Source organism: Sinocyclocheilus anshuiensis, unplaced genomic scaffold (genome assembly GCF_001515605.1).
Source record: "Sinocyclocheilus anshuiensis isolate Anshui unplaced genomic scaffold, SAMN03320099.WGS_v1.1 scaffold2060, whole genome shotgun sequence".
NCBI lineage: Eukaryota > Metazoa > Chordata > Actinopteri > Cypriniformes > Cyprinidae > Sinocyclocheilus > Sinocyclocheilus anshuiensis.
This window is the reverse complement of record NW_015551163.1, coordinates 256,685-276,166: the sequence shown is the minus strand read 5'-3', so window position 1 is coordinate 276,166 and position 19,482 is coordinate 256,685. Positions and strand designations below refer to the sequence as shown.

The following is a 19,482-nucleotide window of genomic DNA, read 5'->3' as shown; positions in this document are numbered from 1 at the left end:
GTGAACCTAAATGTAATAAACCTCTGGTGTTTTATTTTTTTTATGTTTGAAAGCCATGTACTACTTGATATATGCAGATAATGTGTTTTATCTTCATCAGATTCCTCTAGAATAGGAGTGTATGTGGATCACAGTGCAGGAACTCTGTCCTTCTACAGTGTCTCTGACACAATCACCCTCATTCACAGAGTCCACACCACATTCACTCAGCCTCTCTATGCTGGGTTTTGGGCTAACAAATATTTAAAAAGACTAATGTTTTTCTTTTCAAAAGTGACACTCTGTTGTCTCACAATATAGATGGTATAAACTTTCTACAAATAATATAGTGAGATGTAACCGGTGTAGTCTGCGTTGTGGCCCTTTTTAATTTGAGTTGAATTACTGAAATAAATGAACTTTTCCACGACATTCTAATTTATTGAGATGCACCTGTATATATGGTGAATTCGCATTTTCGTTTCTGTAAGACGAATGTAAAGTGCGATGTAATTAGCATGTGCTTCCAGTTCACATCGGACAGAAAAGTGACCAAACGTGATAAAAATACAAAAATCATAAAATATACATGAAAAACAATGTCTTGTATATGATACACACACACACACACACACAGGCATATCAGGTACACATTTTAACATTTTTGTGTAATTCTACATATATTAACATAATACTTTCTATACCTGTTACAGAGAGATATTTGCAAGATATCATAGCCATGTTTAGAATTTTGACATTTATTCTTATGTTTACTCCAAATATTATCAATACAATATTAATTGATTTATTCACTGATTTTATTGATCACTTGCAATGATGCTTGTTATGTATGAAATTGTCTTATAAATGGAAATAACTGCATTTAAATTAACTGTGTTAAATAACATCACATCACTTCCATTTGTGGCTGTCTACCAAATGCATAAATGTAACTCACATTTAAAGGGTCTGTCATTCACAAAGAAGAACATAAAAGGCTTAAAATACTTGATAATCCGGTGGGAAAAGAAGAGGATGAGCGTTACAATCGGTATAAACAACTGATTTTTATTTTAATATATATTATAGAATTATATCAATATCATTACCTATTGTAGTGAGTTTCTGAATAAGACTGCCATCCAGTGGTCGTGTTTATTTTATGACGCATTTTTTGCACACGTTTCAGAACCAGGAAATGTTTCAGTTCAGCGAAATCGAAACAAGACTGCTGCCGAACTGTTGTGAATGTCTCTCCACCTGTGAGTGCGTTCAGTAAAATGGCTGAATCCAGTGTTTCTTTGGCTCAGAATGAGTTCAGCTGTTCAGTTTGTCTGGATCTACTAAAGGATCCAGTGACCATTCCCTGTGGACACAGTTACTGTATGAGCTGTATTACAGGCTACTGGGATCAAAACAGTGTCTACAGCTGCCCTCAGTGCAGACAGACCTTCACTCAAAGACCTGTTTTAGGTAAAAACACCATACTGGCTGAAGTGCTGGAGAAACTCAAGAAGGCAAAACGCCAAGCTGCTCGTCCTGCTCAATGTTTCGCTGGATCTGGAGATGTGGAGTGTGACCTCTGTACTGGGAGAAAATATAAAGCCATCAAATCCTGTCTGGTGTGTCTGGAATCTTACTGTAAAAATCATTTTAAACGTCATGAAGAATTTCACTCTGGAAAGCGACACAAGGTGACTGATGCCAATGGACAACTGCAGGAGATGATCTGCCCTCTACATGATAAACTGCTGGAGATTTTCTGTCGTACTGATCAGCAGTGTATTTGTTATATGTGTATGGTAGATGAACACAAAGACCACAACACTGTATCAGCTGCAGCAGAGAGGACTGAGAAACAGGTATGAACTCAGTTATGCTGAATAATAAATGTCTCTTGATAATCACATAATAGGCACAAAATTGAAGATAATTTTTAAAACAGTTCTTACTAGAGACACAATTTATTTTCTCCACTTATTTTCTCTTTTTTTGAAACTGTTCTTTGCGACATTATCTACAAGGACTAATGCGATGTATGTTGACTATATACTCTACAGAGACAACTGGAGGAGACACAGAGAACAAACCAGCTAAGAATCCAGGAAAGACAGAAGGAGCTTGAGGAGCTGAGAGAGGCTGTAGAGTCTCACAAGGTGAGTTCTGAGCAGAAGAACAGGTGCTGGCTGCTGAAGAGCTGTTTCAGACTCAGTGTGGACACTCCTCCAGCCAGTCAGTGAGGAGCCAGTGCTGGAGCTCTTTCAGTCCACTGAAGCCCGCTGTGGGGAACAGGCTGTGTGAGGTAGCAGTAAGAGCTGAGTGAATGGACTGATTCTAATGCTTCTCTCTCTGTGTGTCCTAACAGCGCTCTGCACAGGCAGCAGTGGAGGACAGTGAGAGGATCTTTACTGAGCTGATCCGCTCCATTGAGAGAAGCTGCTCTGAGGTGACACAGCTGATCAGAGATCAGGAAAATGCTGCAGTGAGTCGAGCTGAAGGACAACTGGAGCAACTGGAGCAGGAGATTGAAGATCTGAGGAGGAGAGACGCTGAGCTGGAGCAACTTTCACACACAGACAATCATATCCATTTCCTCCAGGTAACAGAGATCTGACAAACAGGACAGTGGTCTTCAGGAAGGGAAGAGCATGTTGTACAGAGATTGTGTTTCTATCAAATGTTTCTGTGTCTTTAGCTGGTGTTTCTCTTGTGTCTATATAGAGTTTCCAGTCTCTCTCTGTTCCTCCTGGATCTACAAACTCACCCAGCATCACTGTTAGTTCTATTCCATCTTTTGATGATGTTGAAAAATCTGTGTCTCATCTGAGAGAGAAACTGAAGCATTTCTGCAGAGAGGAGATAGAAATGTTATCTGGTAGAGGTAAGCTTTACATTTCCTGACATAATATGATATCATGTAGAAAGAATGCATACGCAAATAAATTTTTTTTTATAATTGCAATACATTTTTATTTGACTATATTTACTATAAAGTGTATGTTGGTTTCCATAGTGAGAAACATCAACATCATTCCCATCTCTGAACCCGAGACCCGTGAGGAATTCCTAAAATGTAAGTCTCTATTAGAGTACATGTACATAAAGAGACAGACTTTAATTCTTATTACATTTTGTCAATCAGACTGAACTGTGTTGAACTCCACACAACACTCTTGATTTACACGAGATACATTTATACTGTTAATTTAGTCAAATTTTTTAACCCAAAGCAGGAATAATCACGATAACCAGTTTAATTACTGGGTTAGTTGAATGTCTGGTCACTTCTGTTAATCACTCACTGCTAGGTTCTGTTTTGGCAGAGACATGTTAATTAAAACTAACCTTTGGCAGCTTGTGATAGAGCTGCTAAAAAGAAAAGGAAAATAAATAGAAATGTGAATTGCCTTTTCAATCCAAAAATATTTGACTAACTATAATTTCTGCTGGTCAGCTCCAAACACTCACAGACACACCAACATGTTATAATGTTGATAACAGTGAGGCAGATTTTGTGACCCTAAATGTAATAAACCTCTGGTGTTTTATTTTTTATGTTTGAAAGCCATGTATTACTTGATATGCAGATAATGTGTTTTATCTTCATCAGATTGCCGTCAGCCACGAGATACATTTATACTGTTAATTTAGTCAAATTTTTTAACCCAAAGCAGGAATAATCACGATAACCAGTTTAATTACTGGGTTAGTTGAATGTCTGGTCACTTCTGTTAATCACTCACTGCTAGGTTCTGTTTTGGCAGAGACATGTTAATTAAAACTAACCTTTGGCAGCTTGTGATAGAGCTGCTAAAAAGAAAAGGAAAATAAATAGAAATGTGAATTGCCTTTTCAATCCAAAAATATTTGACTAACTATAATTTCTGCTGGTCAGCTCCAAACACTCACAGACACACCAACATGTTATAATGTTGATAACAGTGAGGCAGATTTTGTGACCCTAAATGTAATAAACCTCTGGTGTTTTATTTTTTATGTTTGAAAGCCATGTATTACTTGATATGCAGATAATGTGTTTTATCTTCATCAGATTGCCGTCAGCTCACTTTGGATCCAAATACAGTGAATAAAAACCTGGTACTGTCTGAAGAGAACAGAGTGATTGAATACACTCGTGAAGAACAGCTGTATCCAGATCATCCAGACAGATTTGATGGTTTTCCTCAGGTGTTGTGTAGAGAGAGTGTGTGTGGACGCTGTTACTGGGAGGTCGAGTGGAGTGGTTGGGTGGGTATATCAGTGTCATATAAGAGAATCAGCAGGAAGGGATGGGGAAAGGAGTGTGAGTTTGGTTGTAATGATCAGTCCTGGTGTTTGTACTGCTCTGACTCCAGCTGCTCATTCTGGCACAATAACAGAAGAACTGAACTCCCTGTAGTCTCCAGCTCCTCTAGAATAGGAGTGTATGTGGATCACAGTGCAGGAACTCTGTCCTTCTACAGCGTCTCTGACACAATGACCCTCATTCACAGAGTCCACACCACATTCACTCAGCCTCTCTATGCTGGGTTTTGGGCTAACAAATATTTGAAAGGACTAATGTTTTTCTTTTCAAAAGCGACACTCTGTGATCTCACAATATAGATGGTACATACTTTCTATTCTCAAGATATAGCCATGTTTTGAATTTTGACATTTATTCTTATGTTTACCTCAAATATTATCAATGCAATATTAATTTATTTATTCACTGATTTGATTGATCACTTGCAATGATGCTTATTATTTGTTACATATGAAATAGTCTTTTAAATGGAAATAACTGCATTTAAATGAACTGTGTTAAATAACATCACATCATATCCATTTGTGGCTGTCATAATCTTATTCTCTTGATTCCAGCAATTTCTAGAAATCCCTTGCATAAACAAATGACCTCTAATTATCATTATTAAAACAGAGGGAGTGCACACCATTTTACTTAATGGAATTTAAACTTGAATTAAAAATTATTTGTAACATTACTTTTATTGAGTGAGAATGAGGATCTGCAAGGTCAGTCTCAATTTTTAAGCACTGGCCTACATACAAACCCTGAGCACTACAGAACCTTAAACCCTCAATCTGTGAGATAAAGTGTCACTCTTTTCACAGCTTTTGCCGGCTCTGAGACACTTGCATGTTATTTCTCCTGCTCTTTTTATAGCAAAAATTCACTCATCACTAAATGAAAACTTGAAGTGAAAACCTGATTATTTCAGGAGCCTTATCACAAGTCCATTGTTTTTGAATGTTTTGAAGGGACAGCAAATTTACACTGTTATACAAGCTGTACACTCACTACTTTACATTGTAGCAAAGTGTCATTTCTTCAGTGTTGTCACATGAAAAGATATAAAGTATTTACAAAAATGTGAGGGGTGTACTCACTTCTGTGAGATACTGTACATATAATATATAAATATATATATATATTTTTTTTTTTCTTAGCTGGCGCTGTGCCGAAGACGACTTCTTAGCTCATACGCTGCTGTAGGTGCTGACGGCCTCCCAGCGACTTCCACAACTTGACCCCATGCTAATCGATCGGTGGATAGGGTCTTGGCGTCTACGAGTGTGAGACGACGATTCTTAAGGCTGTCTTCTATTTGTTTCACCCAGGTCTTCTTCGGCGCATGGCAGTGTACTTTCCACATTGGTGGTCGTTGGTGCCAAAGTAGTTTGCATGGCAGTCGAGCAATGTCCATTCGACACACGTGCCCAAACCACTGTAAGCGTCTTTTCCGTATCGCCTCTTCAATTGTGGACTGGTTGCCGTATTGTTGACGTACAGTTTCATTCTGGAGACGGTCAAGCCGGGATACGCCCAAGATTTGCCTGAGGCATTGCATTTGAAAGGTCTCCAGTTTGTTGATTTCTATCCTCAGATGGGTCCAAGTCTCTGATCCATATAGTAGGATCGGAATGATTAGGGACCGGAAAAGACGCATCTTGGTCGCAATCGTGATATTGGCCTTCTTCCACAAGCACCACTTAAGCGATGCAAACACTGCTGCTGCTTGGCCGATTCGGCACTGAACTTCTGCAACTGCTGCAATCTTTTTCTCCTGAACCATAGATCCTAAGTACTTGAAATTTTGCACGTTCGATTTTAATCCCCTCAAGGAAAATGTTTGCCTGCGATCCATCAGTGGTGAGCACCTTGGTTTTATCAATGTTGATCTTCAGGCTGAATGGATCAGCAAATCTAGAGATGTCATTTAAGGTGTCATTAGCCTCTGCATCCGTGTCAGCCAGTATGGCGCTGTCATCTGCAAACGCCAGGTCGGTTGCGTAATCATCAATGCCGTATTTGACTCCTTGCTTGTCCTTAAAAGCTCTCCTCATGATTGAGTCTATCACTGCATTAAACAAGATCGGGGAGGCGACATCACCTTGGCGGACCCCAGTTCGGATGGGGAATTCTTCAGACGTGTCGTTCTTGAATCTGTAGCAGCTTGTAGAGCCATTGTAAGACTGCTGGAGAAGGTGGATAATTTTCGGTGGCACATGTTCGACCTCCAACGCTGTCCACAGAGACGGACAGTGGACGCAGTTGAATGCAGATTTAAAATCGATAAATACGACCACCAAGCGCTTCGCACATCGGATCCGCTCTTCCATCAGCTGGCGGAGGGAGAAGATCTGATCGCAGCAGCCGCGATGCGGACGAGACCCAGCTTGCTCTTCTTGGCTCATCTGCTCCTGATGCTTTTGTAGGCGGGTTTGGATTATTTTCATAGACACCTACACCTACCATTACCTACAATGGAGAGCAGGCTGATCCCTCGATAGTTCTTACATTCATGACTGTCACCCTTCTTGAAGATAGGAACGATCATAGCCTTTTTCCAAGCTGATGGAATGCACTCAGATTTCCAGACGAGTCGGATTAGTGAGTGGAGACGGCTGATCAGAACGTCTCCACCTGCTTTGACCGCCTCAGAAGGCACTTGATCCGGGTGCTTTTCCGTCCTTCAACGATCGGACAGCGAACTTGATCTCATCAATTGATGGCTCTTTGTCAAGCATGGGAGTCGAAGGGGGGTCGATGTATGGAAAAGCAGCGTCTGGGCCTCGAGGTGGGTCGCAATCAAGGAGGAGTTGGAAATGCTCCCGCCAACATTGTAGTGGTTCATCTGCAGACTTCACAAAAGTTCCATCCGCCTTCTTGATGTTGTCATTGGTTGACTTGCTTCGCCCGCTCAATCTCCTCAGGGTCCGATAGAGGACCCTATACTCATTCCGGGATGCTGCATTCTCCAGTTTGGCTGCTACGATGTTCCAGTCGGCCTCTCTTTCGGATTTTGTCCTTCGCCTGACTTCGCGATTCAGTTGTCAATAACAGTTAAAAGTCAATGTGCTTCATCCTCTTTTGTTCCTGGACAAGATCCAGACACTCGTCCGAAATCCAAGGTTGCATTTTTCAGCAAGCAGGTGGACATAGTGGAGTGGCACAATCGATGATGGTTGTAACGATTCGAGTTTCTTCCTCGTCTACATTATCCATATTCGCAAGCGCTGCAAATTTGTTCACAAGGGCGATCTGGAATTGGGCTTTGATTCCAGGGTTGCTCAAGCAAGCCCAGTTTGGTTTGGGTGGTAACGGTGCCTTTTTCATGACCCGTTGTAATCGCAGTTGAAGTTTAGCACAGACGAGGTAATGGTCAGAACCGCAATCTGGTCCCCTCATTGCACGCACATCGTTGAGTGACGATCGGAAACGGCAATTGATCAGGAAGTCGTCGAGGATGGCTGAGTCATCGCCCGCTGGGTTCCTCCACATAAGTTGATGGCTACAGGGATGTTGGAAGATACTATTACCAATGACAAACTTGTTGGTCGCGGCGATCCGTTGTCATTTATTTTGCCAACACCAAACTTGCCCATTGTCTCTTCCCAGCCGTCCCGATTGGTGCCGATGTGCGCGTTAAAGTCACCCGCAAGAATAGTCAACTCAGTCCTCGGGATCAAGTCCAACGTGCTTTGCAATTGGTCATAGAAGTCGTCTTTGACCTCATCTGGGCTTGTTTCTGTTGGAGCGTAAACGGCTAAAAGGTGTACTTGAATGGTGCCATGAACAGTTAGTACAGCAAGGCGGTTTGATATCGGCTGGAAGGCCAATACACTTCTTGTTGCCCGGTCATCCACCAGAAAGCCGACCCCAGCCTCTCTTTTCTCCCCTCCAGAGTAAAACAGCATCATTTTTTCATATGAACTGGGTTCGTAGACAGTTGTTGTTCCGGATCCGATAAGTCTAAGTTCAAATAATGCCACGATCAAGATCTTGCACGTCAGCAGCTCTTTGGTGATGATCTCCTTTTGACCAACACGGTGGCCGGTCCGAACATTCCAAGCAGCAAGGCGAATTTCTGTTTTCGGTGTAATTATCTTACTTCCGATTTGAACTCTTCGGTTTCGGCCAGTAATCCACTTTCCACCGGCACCCTGGGGCCCCAATGCCGGCGCATCAGCTCCACCGTATGCGGTAGCATTGTTGCCTTTTGCGATTTGTCGTGGGTCCATTGGTTTCTTGCCTAATTTCCCTGGTTACCCAGTTCTGGTCACCTCGGCGGGATGACCACCCTCCTCCTTACTCAGGCCTAATTAGGCCCTCGCCCCCGGGCTTGTAATATAACTTTACAGCGGAGTTATATTATAGACAATATTATATATGTGACCCTGGACCACAAAACCAGTCTAAAGTCGCTGGGGTATAGCCAAATATTGTCCTAACAAACACATACATCAATGGAAAGCTTATTTATTCAGCTTTCAGATTATGTATAATCTCAATTTCGAAAAAATGTACCCTTATGACTGGTTTTGTGGTCCAGGGTCACATTATTTAATAGACAATATTATATATTATACTATATTAGAATATAGATATATTCAACTTATTTGTATATCTATCTATCTTTCTATTCTATTTTAATTCTACTTTATTTATCTTCTTTTTTATAAAAAAAATAGCTTGTTGCTTTGGATAAAAGCGTCTGCTAAATGACTAAATGTAAATCTATATCACACTGAGAGAAAATGAATACAAAGAACACTTTACAGTACAGCATGTCCTAGCAACACAAAGGTCCTGTTTGTAAAATGTATACCTTGAATGCAAAGCAAGTCACTTTGTGCAAAAGTGTCTATCAAATGCATAAATATAACTAGTACTAGATATTGTGAAACTGCATGATTTGTAAATGATGCATGGCGGGCCACTGTGACGTATAATATATTTTAATAGACAAGCTGCGGGCCGTTCGAAATTCATCCCCGGGCCGGACTTTGGACACCCCATTCAGTGTGTCTAACATTACTGGTACTTTGCGCAATAAAATCTAAATGTTAAAACCTCTGGTGTTTTTTTTGTTTGTTTTGTTTTATGATTAAAGTCATGTATGTCATATAAGAGCATCAGCAGCAAGGGACAGGGTGATGAGTGTCATTTTGGATGTAATGATGTTGTTCATAATAACAAAAGGACTGAACTCCATGTAGTCTCCACGTCATTTCATATTTATAAAAACGGTCTTTGACGTGGAAAAGTACTTACGGCCACGTCAGGGTCTGAGCAGCCGTACGCACTTTTCCTTTTATTTGAACATCTAAACTGCAATAATAATAAAAGCGGTGTACGTGCACGCACCGAATTCATCATAAAAAATAAAGATGCAGTGTAAGAGATTAATGCAGTGTAGTCAGATTTTTTTATTAACGGGAGTTTTTGAAAGACATCAGCCTTAAACTTTGTTTTTGTCATTTACATCAGTTATATTTGTATAAAATACACTATATATTAGGGCTGCCCCCTAATAGTCAACTAATCGTTAGTTGACCAGAAGAGGCTTGGTTGACCAAAATTTTGTAGTCACTTAGTCGCAGAAAAAAAAAATCCACATTGGCAAAATCACGCAGATCGCTGATCTATGGTAATACAGTACATCCGGCAGGACATAGTAACTTTAGTAACTTTACAAATCCGCTCAATCTAATGTTAACCTAGAGAAATGTGCGCTATATTCAAGTGTCTGTGTGGTAGCTGAACAGCAGCACGCTCGCTGCAGGACAGATGGAGGCACCGGTGCTCACTTGCTCTTAAAATACTCCGTAATTTTTGGTCATACAGAAAAAAATAATACATCTTTCGAATCTGTAAAAACTCGTTTATTTGTGTGCACTCAGAATAACAACGAAACGTTGCGCTTCTGTAAAATAATTAAAGCAAACAGGATGCGCTTTCTGCCGTCTCGGTCATGTGAACTTGAGCGAGAAACTTCGAAACTCCATGTATGAAAAATATATCTATAGAGAGTGAAATGTCTACTTTCAAATGAACCAATTCAAATGGAAAACAAATATTCTCAGATTATGTAATCTGTGTGAAACATGCACACAGGTGCTTCACTACTGCGGAGATGAGGAGTCGGTGTTGCCGAGTTAATCTCTTAAACCAAAACAAAGAAAGCACTTGTTTCACGAGTTCACACTTATACACATATAATAAACTGAGTAAAGGTTATGCGTATTTGGCGTGCTGTCTGGGGAGAGGGCTCCGAGCTCGGTAATCACTACTCAGTTTTTAGCCCGGACCCAGAGCGCTCCCCCAAAGATAATACTGAAAGAAATATAGTTCACGAGTTCACACTTACATATAATGAACTGAGTAAAGGTAATGCGTTTTTGGCATGCTGTCCGGGGAGAGGGCTCCGAGCTCGACAATTACTCTCGAGCCTAGGGTACTCCCCCTGTCCGGGGAGAGGGGTCCGAGCTCGGTTTTTAGCCCAGACCCGGAGCGCTCACCCAAAGATGCAATTAGTACGGGACAGCAGCCAGAGAGGAGCGTTGATAACCCCCCAAAATTTGCAAAGCTTAAGATTGGTGGGGTGCTGGACGTCCCTTGTAGTAGCGGCACTGCTGAGGCTTTAGAAGAGAGAACTAGCGGCTTCTGCAGAAGCGGGTGCTGCTGTGGCATCTGAAAAGAAAACTCCTGTGGGAGTTGGAACTGCTACGGCATTTGAAAAGAGAAAGTGGCTTCTGCGGAAGCGGGCGCTGCTGCGGCATCTGAAAAGAAAACTCCTGTGGGAGTGGGAACTGCTACGGCATCTGAAAAGAGAAAATGGCTTTTGCGGAAGCGAGCACTGCAGCGGCAGTGTAAAATACAGAAAAAGGCTCCTGCGGGAGCAGACACTGCTGCGGCAGTGGGGAAATGCAGATAAAGGCTCCTGCGGGAGCAGTCACTGCTGCGGCAGTGGGAAAATACAGATACGGCTCCTGCGGGAGCAGTCACTGCTGCGGCAGTGGGAAAATACAGATACGGCTCCTGCGGGAGCAGTCACTGCTGCGGCAGTGGGAAAATACAGATAAGGCTCCTGCGGGAGCAGACACTGCTGCGGCAGTGGGGAAATGCAGATAAAGGTTCCTGCGGGAGCAGTCACTGCTGCGGCAGAGAGGAAATACGGATAAAGGCTCCTGCGGGAGTAGTCACTGCTGTGGCAGTGGAGTAATACAGATAAAGACTCCTGCGGGAGCAGACACTGCTGTGGCAGTGGGGAAATACAGATAAAGGCTCCTGCGGGAGCAGTCACTGCTGCGGCAGTGGAGTAATACAGATAAAGGCTCCTGTGGGAGCAGTCACTGCTGCGGCAGTGGAGTAATACAGATAAAGACTCCTGCGGGAGCAGACACTGCTGTGGCAGTGGGGAAATACAGATAAGGCTCCTGTGGTGGCAGACACTGCTGCGGCAGTGGGGAAATACAGATAAAGGTTCCTGCGGGAGCAGTCACTGCTGCGGCAGAGAGGAAATACGGATAAAGGCTCCTGCGGGAGCAGTCACTGCTGCGGCAGTGGAGTAATACAGTTAAAGACTCCTGCGGTGGCAGACACTGCTGTGGCAGTGGGGAAATACAGATAAGGCTCCTGCGGGAGCAGACACTGCTGCGGCAGTGGGGAAATATAGATAAGGCTCCTGCGGGAGCAGACACTGCTGCGGCAGTGCAGTAATACAGATAAAGGCTCCTGCGGGAGCAGTCATTGCTGCGGCAGAGAGGAAATACGGATAAAGGCTCCTGCGGGAGCAGTCACTGCTGCGGCAGTGGAGTAATACAGATAAAGACTCCTGCGGTGGCAGACACTGCTGTGGCAGTGGGGAAATACAGATAAGGCTCCTGCGGGAGCAGACAGTGCCGCGGCAGTGGGGAAATATAGATAAGGCTCCTGCGGGAGCAGACACTGCTGCGGCAGTGGAGTAATACAGATAAAGGCTCCTGCGGGAGCAGACACTGCTGCGGCAGTGGGGAAATACAGATAAGGCTCCTGCGGGAGCAGACACTGCTGCGGCAGTGGGGAAATACGGATAGGCTCCTGCGGCAGCAGGATGTTGCTGGGGTGGTTGAAGTGGAGATGAGCCGCTATGGGTGGAATTGATGGTGGTAAAAGGGATGGCTCTGGTGGGTCTGGAGTTCGAGTGAACAGGGATGGACTGGCGTTAAAGGGGTCAGCTAATGAGGGTTCGGTGAGCTTCTTTGAAATGGGAGCAGTCTGACCGAATGTAGCTCTTGAAGGCCTTTTTGTTTTGTTTTTTTTTGTTTTTTTTAAATGAAGTAGAGCGGTGAGGTAGAGGAGCAGGGGCCACGATTGTCAGCGGAGGCAGCCTCGCACTTGGGTCAGCTCCAGGAGCAGGAGCGGAAGAAAAGGGGGGAAATGGCGGGTGTCAGGGCCTGCACCATTGGGTTTGCGCCACCAGCAGAGGCATGCTCACGCTTGGGACGGCTCGGGGAGCGGAAGAAAGAGGGGGAGTGGCGGGCGTCTGGGCCTGCGCCATTAGCGGAGGCATGCTCACGCTAGAGTTGGACGGTGGGGCTGCGGGCCATGGATAGGGGAGGGGGTTGGGAGTGGGGTAAGGAAAGGGCTGTGAATGGGTCTGCGCCACTAGCGGAGGCGTGCTCACACTAGCGACTGCTATTCGAGCTGGAGGCCACTGAAAAGGAAGAGGTTAGAAGTAACAAGAGGAAAAGACTGAGATGTGAGGGCCTGTGTTGCAATTGGAAGCAGCTCCACGCTTGCATCAGCTGCTGTAGCTGTAGGCCGCGGGAAAGTGGAAGGGTTTGTGACATTGAGGCATATTGTACCAATAGACATCTATATTTATACCTGTAACGTATAAAAGGGGGAAGCCGTGGCCTAATGGTTAGAGAGTCGGACTCGTAACCCAAAGGTTGCGGGTTCGAGTCTCGTACCGGCAGGGATTGTAGGTGGGGGGAGTGAATGTACAGCGTTCTCTTCCACCTTCAGAACCACGACTGAGGTGCCCTTGAGCAAGGCACAGCATAAATGGCTGCCCACTGCTCCGGGTGTGTGTTCACTGCTGTGTGTGTTCACTGCTGTGTGTGTGCACTTTGGATGGGTTAAATGCAGAGCACTAATTCCAAGTATGGGTCACCATACTATGTCACGTCACTTTCACTTTCACATTAATTGTGCAGTGATGTGCTATTCACTTTCACGCTGTTGATAAAGATATTAACTTTGCACACTGTTCATAATACAGTCTTAATACAATAAAGACGACAGAAAATTTACTCACAATTGCTGTCCTTTTATCTGAAAAGAGAATGTGGCTTCTGCGGAAGCGGGTACTGCTGCAGCAATGGGAAGTAAAGATACGGGCTCCTGCGGGAGCGGGCGCGCATTAACTGGTAGAGACTTGGAGAGAGGTGCCATTTGCTAGTTGCGCTTGTTCAATAATAATAATAATAATAGTTCTTATAATACACCTTAGTTGTTAGTTTGTACCTATAATTGTTAGTCATTTAGGTACCCTGTTGAATATATTTGATCGAAAATTGATCTTTTTCATCTTATCTATCTGTCTATCGGAGTAAAATGCTAGTGAAAATACTGAATTTGAGTAATTTCACTGTGTATTCTACGCAGTTTGTGTAATGGTTACAAAAATGGTATCGACATCCATTTATGCCATAACGTCGTTTAACAAACTTTTAGCCACGAAACCTGCTTTTAGCGACTTCACCTAAAAATCAGTTAATTTGCGACACGGCCTGCGCCGCCAGCGGAGGCAGCCTCGCGCTAGCGTCTGCTATGAAAGCTGGAGGCGGCCGGAAGAGCCGCGGGGAAAGGTTGAGCCGAGGCGAGAAGCGATCGAGGCTTTGCTGCGGTGAGAACTGGGACGCGGCCCAGGCTCGTTGGAGGCCTGCTGCTGCGACCCAACCTTCAAGGAGAGCCGGGTCTTCTGCGGGACGATGGTGGTGTTGAGCGAGGCGAGTTCAGGGCCTTGCAAGCTTGCTCGAAATATTGGCCGCCTGCTGGAGTGAATTTAGGAGTGAGGTAGACTGATTTCAGGGTGACGAATAGATCATTCAGATCCGCTTTGTTTACCCTCCACGAGAACGGAGCATCGGAATTAATCAGCGTTTGCATCAGGCTTAAATACGGTCCACTTCCCGATCGGATGAATTGTTGGCACGGCCGAATGATACAAGGATGCCGGAGAAGTTGGAAATCTCGCCCGTGGAGGCGAGGTTAAGCCTCGGCATCGTGGAGAGCATGTGGCTGGTCGAGCAGAGCTGCGGCCGCGATGAAGCCTGGTGCTCGGCGGTGGTGTCTGGCTGAGAAGCAGTGATCCTGGGGCCGGCAAATTGCGGCGGAGGATCCGAAAAATACCCAGTATAGGTCTCTTCGTTGGACGGGAAATTGGGTCTGTGGTAAATTGGCAAAAGGAGCGAACCGAATGCTGAAAGACTAGAGATAGTGAAGGTAAGACTGCTTTGATTATTTATAGGGGTTCTCTCTTGTGCTGGTTGGATAGATGGTGTAATTACTGATGATGGATTGGCCATGTTAATTATCTGCGCTTGAGCAGCATTAGTAAACTGTGTAAATATAAAGAAATGCCAAATTACATGCAGGTTTTTTCAGACTGGAGACCATAATCATGTAATTAATTTTATTATGATATGAAACGCCCAATTTTTCTTTCAATAATGTTTTTTAAAGTTTTGCAAGAATTTCGTGATAAACATTTTATTAGTTGTCATAGCAAGTGATTTTAAATGTAGGATGGCTCACTTTTTATAAGATACTATTATTATTATTATTATTATTATTATTATTATTATTATTATTATTTCTGTTGTTTCTAGAAGTAGTATTTTTGATAATAGTCAATATAAAAAATATAACCACACACACATTGTTTGTCCACAGAATAATTACACATTGTTAGATAAAAAGCGTCCCAGCACGAACCTCTACCTCTGCCAGCAGGGACCTCAATTTCAGACCAAGCGGCAACCTCCCACTCGCTCTCGTGAAGGCAACACGGAAGTGACAAAGTTAATAAATGCCTCTAATTTTAATAATTTAACAGGCCTTTTAAGTTTGGGCAATAACTCCTGGCAGTGATGTGTTTTCGTGTAACGTTAGTTGATTCTGTGCTAACTCTTAATATATATATATATATTATTTATTTATTTTTATGTTGTAGATTTAAGTAGCAAATGAGAATCGCTAAAATTATTGAATATATTTTGAGACAAAGGTCTTCTTAATGATTATCAGTTTGGTTTAAGATAATTAAAGCAACAGTTTTTCAATAACTAGAAGAATATGTAAAAGTATGGTATTTGGGGTAAAAGCGCCCCTGCTGTTGGGGCGAAAGGCACAATAATTAACATGATAATTAATAGATGGCTGACTTTTCCAATTGTTGACATGACACGTGGTTAGATTCAGATGGTAAATATCATATATAGACTATTATGTTGGGTGTCCACCTTAGAGGTAATCACCATGTTTATAATGAAACCATCATATTTAAAAACATGATATTAATCATATCATATAATAAAATATAATTTGTTGTTACGACTGTAAATCTATCTTATTATGGGATCTCCTTCAATGCTTTCAGAATCTTTACTTTTTATTTTGTTTCTGTATTTTAAAATATATTTTTATATTAACATTTTAATGACAGTATATTTATTGAACATTATTTATCAAAATAAGCAGAAAATAGCCTAGTACAAACGTTGCTAAAGTGATTGTTTTGAACAAGTATTAACTTAGACATTAGAATAAAAAAATATTTTAGCTAAAGTATTTATCAATACTGTGTGCCTTTTACCCCGTGATTGTGAAACACGAAACACCTCACATGATTTTACAGTGAAATGTGTCATTTTTCATGTTAATCAGGTCAAATTTGATCAAGAAAAATGCACTGTGGCTTTAATTCAGCTTAAGCGGGGCAGCAAAAATAGACTCGGCGTCGAAACTATCGCAGCACTGCTGCGTCTGCTCTGCTTACGCGTGCGGTGTGAAACGGGCGTTACAACAGAAAAAAACGTTTACAGCCAGGTTATATCTATACAGGTTATGGTCTATATAGCAAATTTTGTCCTTCATGACAACTGTGAGAGGGGTGAACTTTTTTATAACTCATCCGTTTAAATTATATTAAGCCTTCAACTTGAGTGACAGGTGGACTGCCGTCGAGCTAGGTGGGCGTGGCTTCAGCAACCAGGTCCATTTTCGATTATTCGGGAGTGATGCGCGGTGACGTGCTACCAAGATGGCGACGGCCCGCTCCGCCCACTTTGAGCTGCAAAAACGCTCTTCAGAAAACTACGGGTGACGTCACGGACACTACGTCCATGTTTTTATACAGTCTATGTTTCAGACTCAGTAAAGTTTTTTTTCTCTTTGTGCTCGTCATTCTCAAGCATAGAAATTTGGATATTGGCGTGTGCTCTTTTATATGGTAATGATATTAATTAGGGGGCGTTTACAAGGCGGAGATCTGACACCAGTCAGCTGCGCACAATTTCAAGATCATTTGCGATTTATAATGTCACATCTGGAAGACAGGCGTACGCACGCACGTTCGTTTTCTCTGAATCGCACTTACGCACTTTTGAGAAATGATCTTAGAACAAATTTAGGACGGTTTATACACAACATTTTATAAATGAGGCCCCACCTCCTCTAATGTGCGTGTAGGCCTATGTGAAGCACACCACATTTTCATTTCATTGTTTTTGACATTTCTGTGATGTTTAAACATTAATAACAGAATTATAATCAATGGCATTCACAGATTTTATTCATAAGTTGCAGTGATGCATGGATTTTTGATTATTTTAAACGTTTGTTAATGAAATATACAATTAATGTATGTGTCATTTTTTTGCATGTAATTGATTACAAGTTTTATGTTTATTTTGTGTTTAAAATTAGTACTTATGAAGTGGGACTTTTTTTCTATTCACCTGTACCTTTATCATGTTAATATTATAAAAGTTCAATAAAAAGATTAAGAAAGAAGGACTACTCAACTTGAAATGCCCTTCCCACGTATGCTTTTGTAATTTTACAGAGTTTATTACAGTATCTGAACAAAACAATCATTACTTAAGCACGTTATCTTTTCCATTGCTATATTCTATTGTTTTTGTCACAGTTATGGATTTTTGTGTTCGTTTTCATTTGTTCCCTCATGTTCCATTGACCTATTTTCTGCCTCCCCTTGATTGTGTCATGTTGTTCAAGTGTGTCATTCATTATCCTCATTAACGTTCCCCTTATAAATTGTATTCTGTTCAGTGGTTAGTTGGTCCAGTATCGTCAATGTGTACGTGTGTTCCTACCTTTCTCCCTGTGGATTACCCCTTTTGTGGTTTATTAAAGACTTTGTATTTACAGCAAAGTCCCGGACAGCAGCCTCTGCACGTTCTTCCTGACGAGCCTCAACGAGGAGTGCAGAGCGCGGTTGTCCGGGGGTGGACCTCGGGACTCATTCGCCGCTTTTGTGGAGTGGGTGCTGGTGAGCAACAAATCACCAATCACCATCAGCCTCACCGAGGAGCATCTCACCAGTACCACTCCAGACCCAGAGCCCATCCCACCATCTCCCTGCTGTGCCGACACCGCTGTCACCTGTCAGTCCCTCTGCTAACTCTCAGCCCAACATCTGTGCGCTGGATTTGCCGCGGGTCTGCCGGGTGTCGTGGCTGGAGGGTCCTTTGTCTCCGCCTCCAGCTTCTGAGTCCCGGACTCCGCCTCGACTCCTCGACACAGCGGCTCCACCATGGCTCCTAGCTTCCTCCTCTCCACCGTGGCCCATCAGTCCACCAGCTCCGCCGGGCCCCCTCGTCCCTCCGGCTCCGCCTTGGTCTGTCGTCGACCATCCGCCGCCTCAGGACTCCACTCCTCTGGCTCCGCCACGTACCTCCGTCCCTCAGGCTCTGTCAGGCTCCTCCTTCCCTCCGGCTCCACCTCAATCCTCTGTCGCTCCAGCTCCACCGCGGCCTTCCGGATCCCCGCCGGTGCCATCTGCTCCGCCTTGGCCCTCCGGATCCTCGGTGTCGCCCTGGCTCATCGGCTCTCCGTCTCCACCTCGGGCTCCTCCTCCACCTGCTCCGCCGCCGCCGGTCGGCCCCCTGGAGTTGTCAGCCCTTCCTCCACCATGGCTCCTCCCTCCGTCGGCTCCACCGTGGGCCGCTATCATGGCTGTGGCCTGGGTCTCACCTGGCTCCTCTTCCTGCTCCGGTTCCCTTCTGTTGTCACCCTGGCTCCTCCCTCCGTCATCACCACCATGGACTCTGTTTGTCGTCCTCCTCCGGGGAGTCTGTCCTCCGCCGGAACCTCCACCTGTCTCGTCTGCCTGCCAGCCCTTTGCTTTCCCCTGTCACCATCCCACATCCACTCCTAAGCCCTCCTCCGTCTCTCCCTTTGTCTCCACAGCGCGAGGACGCGCCTTCCGCGAGGGGGGCGAACTGTCACAGTTATGGATTTTTGTGTTTGTTTTAATTTGTTCCCTCGTGTTCCATTGACCTAGTTTCTGCCTGCCCCCCTCTGCCTCCCCTTGATTGTGTCATGTTGTTCAGGTGTGTCATTCATTATCCTCATTAATGTTCCCCTTATATAAATATAACCAAACGGAAAAATATAACCGGACCAACTAACCACTGAACAGAATACAACTTGTATTCTGTTCAGTGGTTAGTTGGTCCGGTATCGTCAATGTGTACGTGTGTTCCTGCCCAGCAAACAATAGCCATCATTTCAACGTCTCGGTTAAGTATAGACGCGATATAGTCCGGCTATGTGTAACCCACTTCTAGCCCAAATAACCTTGAATTTGGTTTCATGTCGTTTTTTGGTAAAATAACTTGAGATGTATGATATTCCATCATGTAAGCAAAGTCAGCAGCGTTTACAGGGTGTTTGGTTTCATTTCTTTGACATGTTCAATACGTAGCCTGTGCGTAGCCACGATTTAGCTCGTAGTCCGAGCGGCTATCTGTAGCCCACTTATAGTCAAACCTGATTCACTGTAGTTTTTGGCCAGGCAGCGCATGAGATGGTTGATATCCCATCATGTTCGCAGTGTCAATAATATCTACAAAGATATAAGTGTCATTTCATGACATGGTCTATATGTAGCCACGATTTAGCTCTAAATTGGACGGGCTACG

General features: G+C 43.6%; 1 protein-coding gene across 1 annotated transcript; it reads left to right on the top strand.

The window, feature by feature from the left end:
- The first annotated feature begins 1,220 nt into the window (after positions 1-1,220).
- On the top strand, positions 1,221-5,033 carry LOC107663343 (tripartite motif-containing protein 16-like). The gene is made up of 6 exons (XM_016453552.1): positions 1,221-1,841; positions 2,040-2,135; positions 2,345-2,578; positions 2,701-2,860; positions 2,993-3,052; positions 4,031-5,033. The coding sequence occupies exons 1-6, from the start codon at positions 1,260-1,262 to the stop codon at positions 4,582-4,584; spliced, it is 1,686 nt and encodes a 561-aa protein (XP_016309038.1). The 5' UTR covers positions 1,221-1,259; the 3' UTR covers positions 4,585-5,033.
- Positions 5,034-19,482: the final 14,449 nt, after the last annotated feature.

Bases quoted from the DNA above. Each gene is read 5' to 3' on its own strand.
- LOC107663343 (XM_016453552.1), top strand. From the start codon at position 1,260: ATGGCTGAATCCAGTGTTTCTTTGGCTCAGAATGAGTTCAGCTGTTCA. The intron at 1,842-2,039 runs GTATGAACTCAG...TATACTCTACAG, and splicing joins CAGAGAGGACTGAGAAACAG to AGACAACTGGAGGAGACACA. The intron at 2,861-2,992 runs GTAAGCTTTACA...TGGTTTCCATAG, and splicing joins AGAAATGTTATCTGGTAGAG to TGAGAAACATCAACATCATT.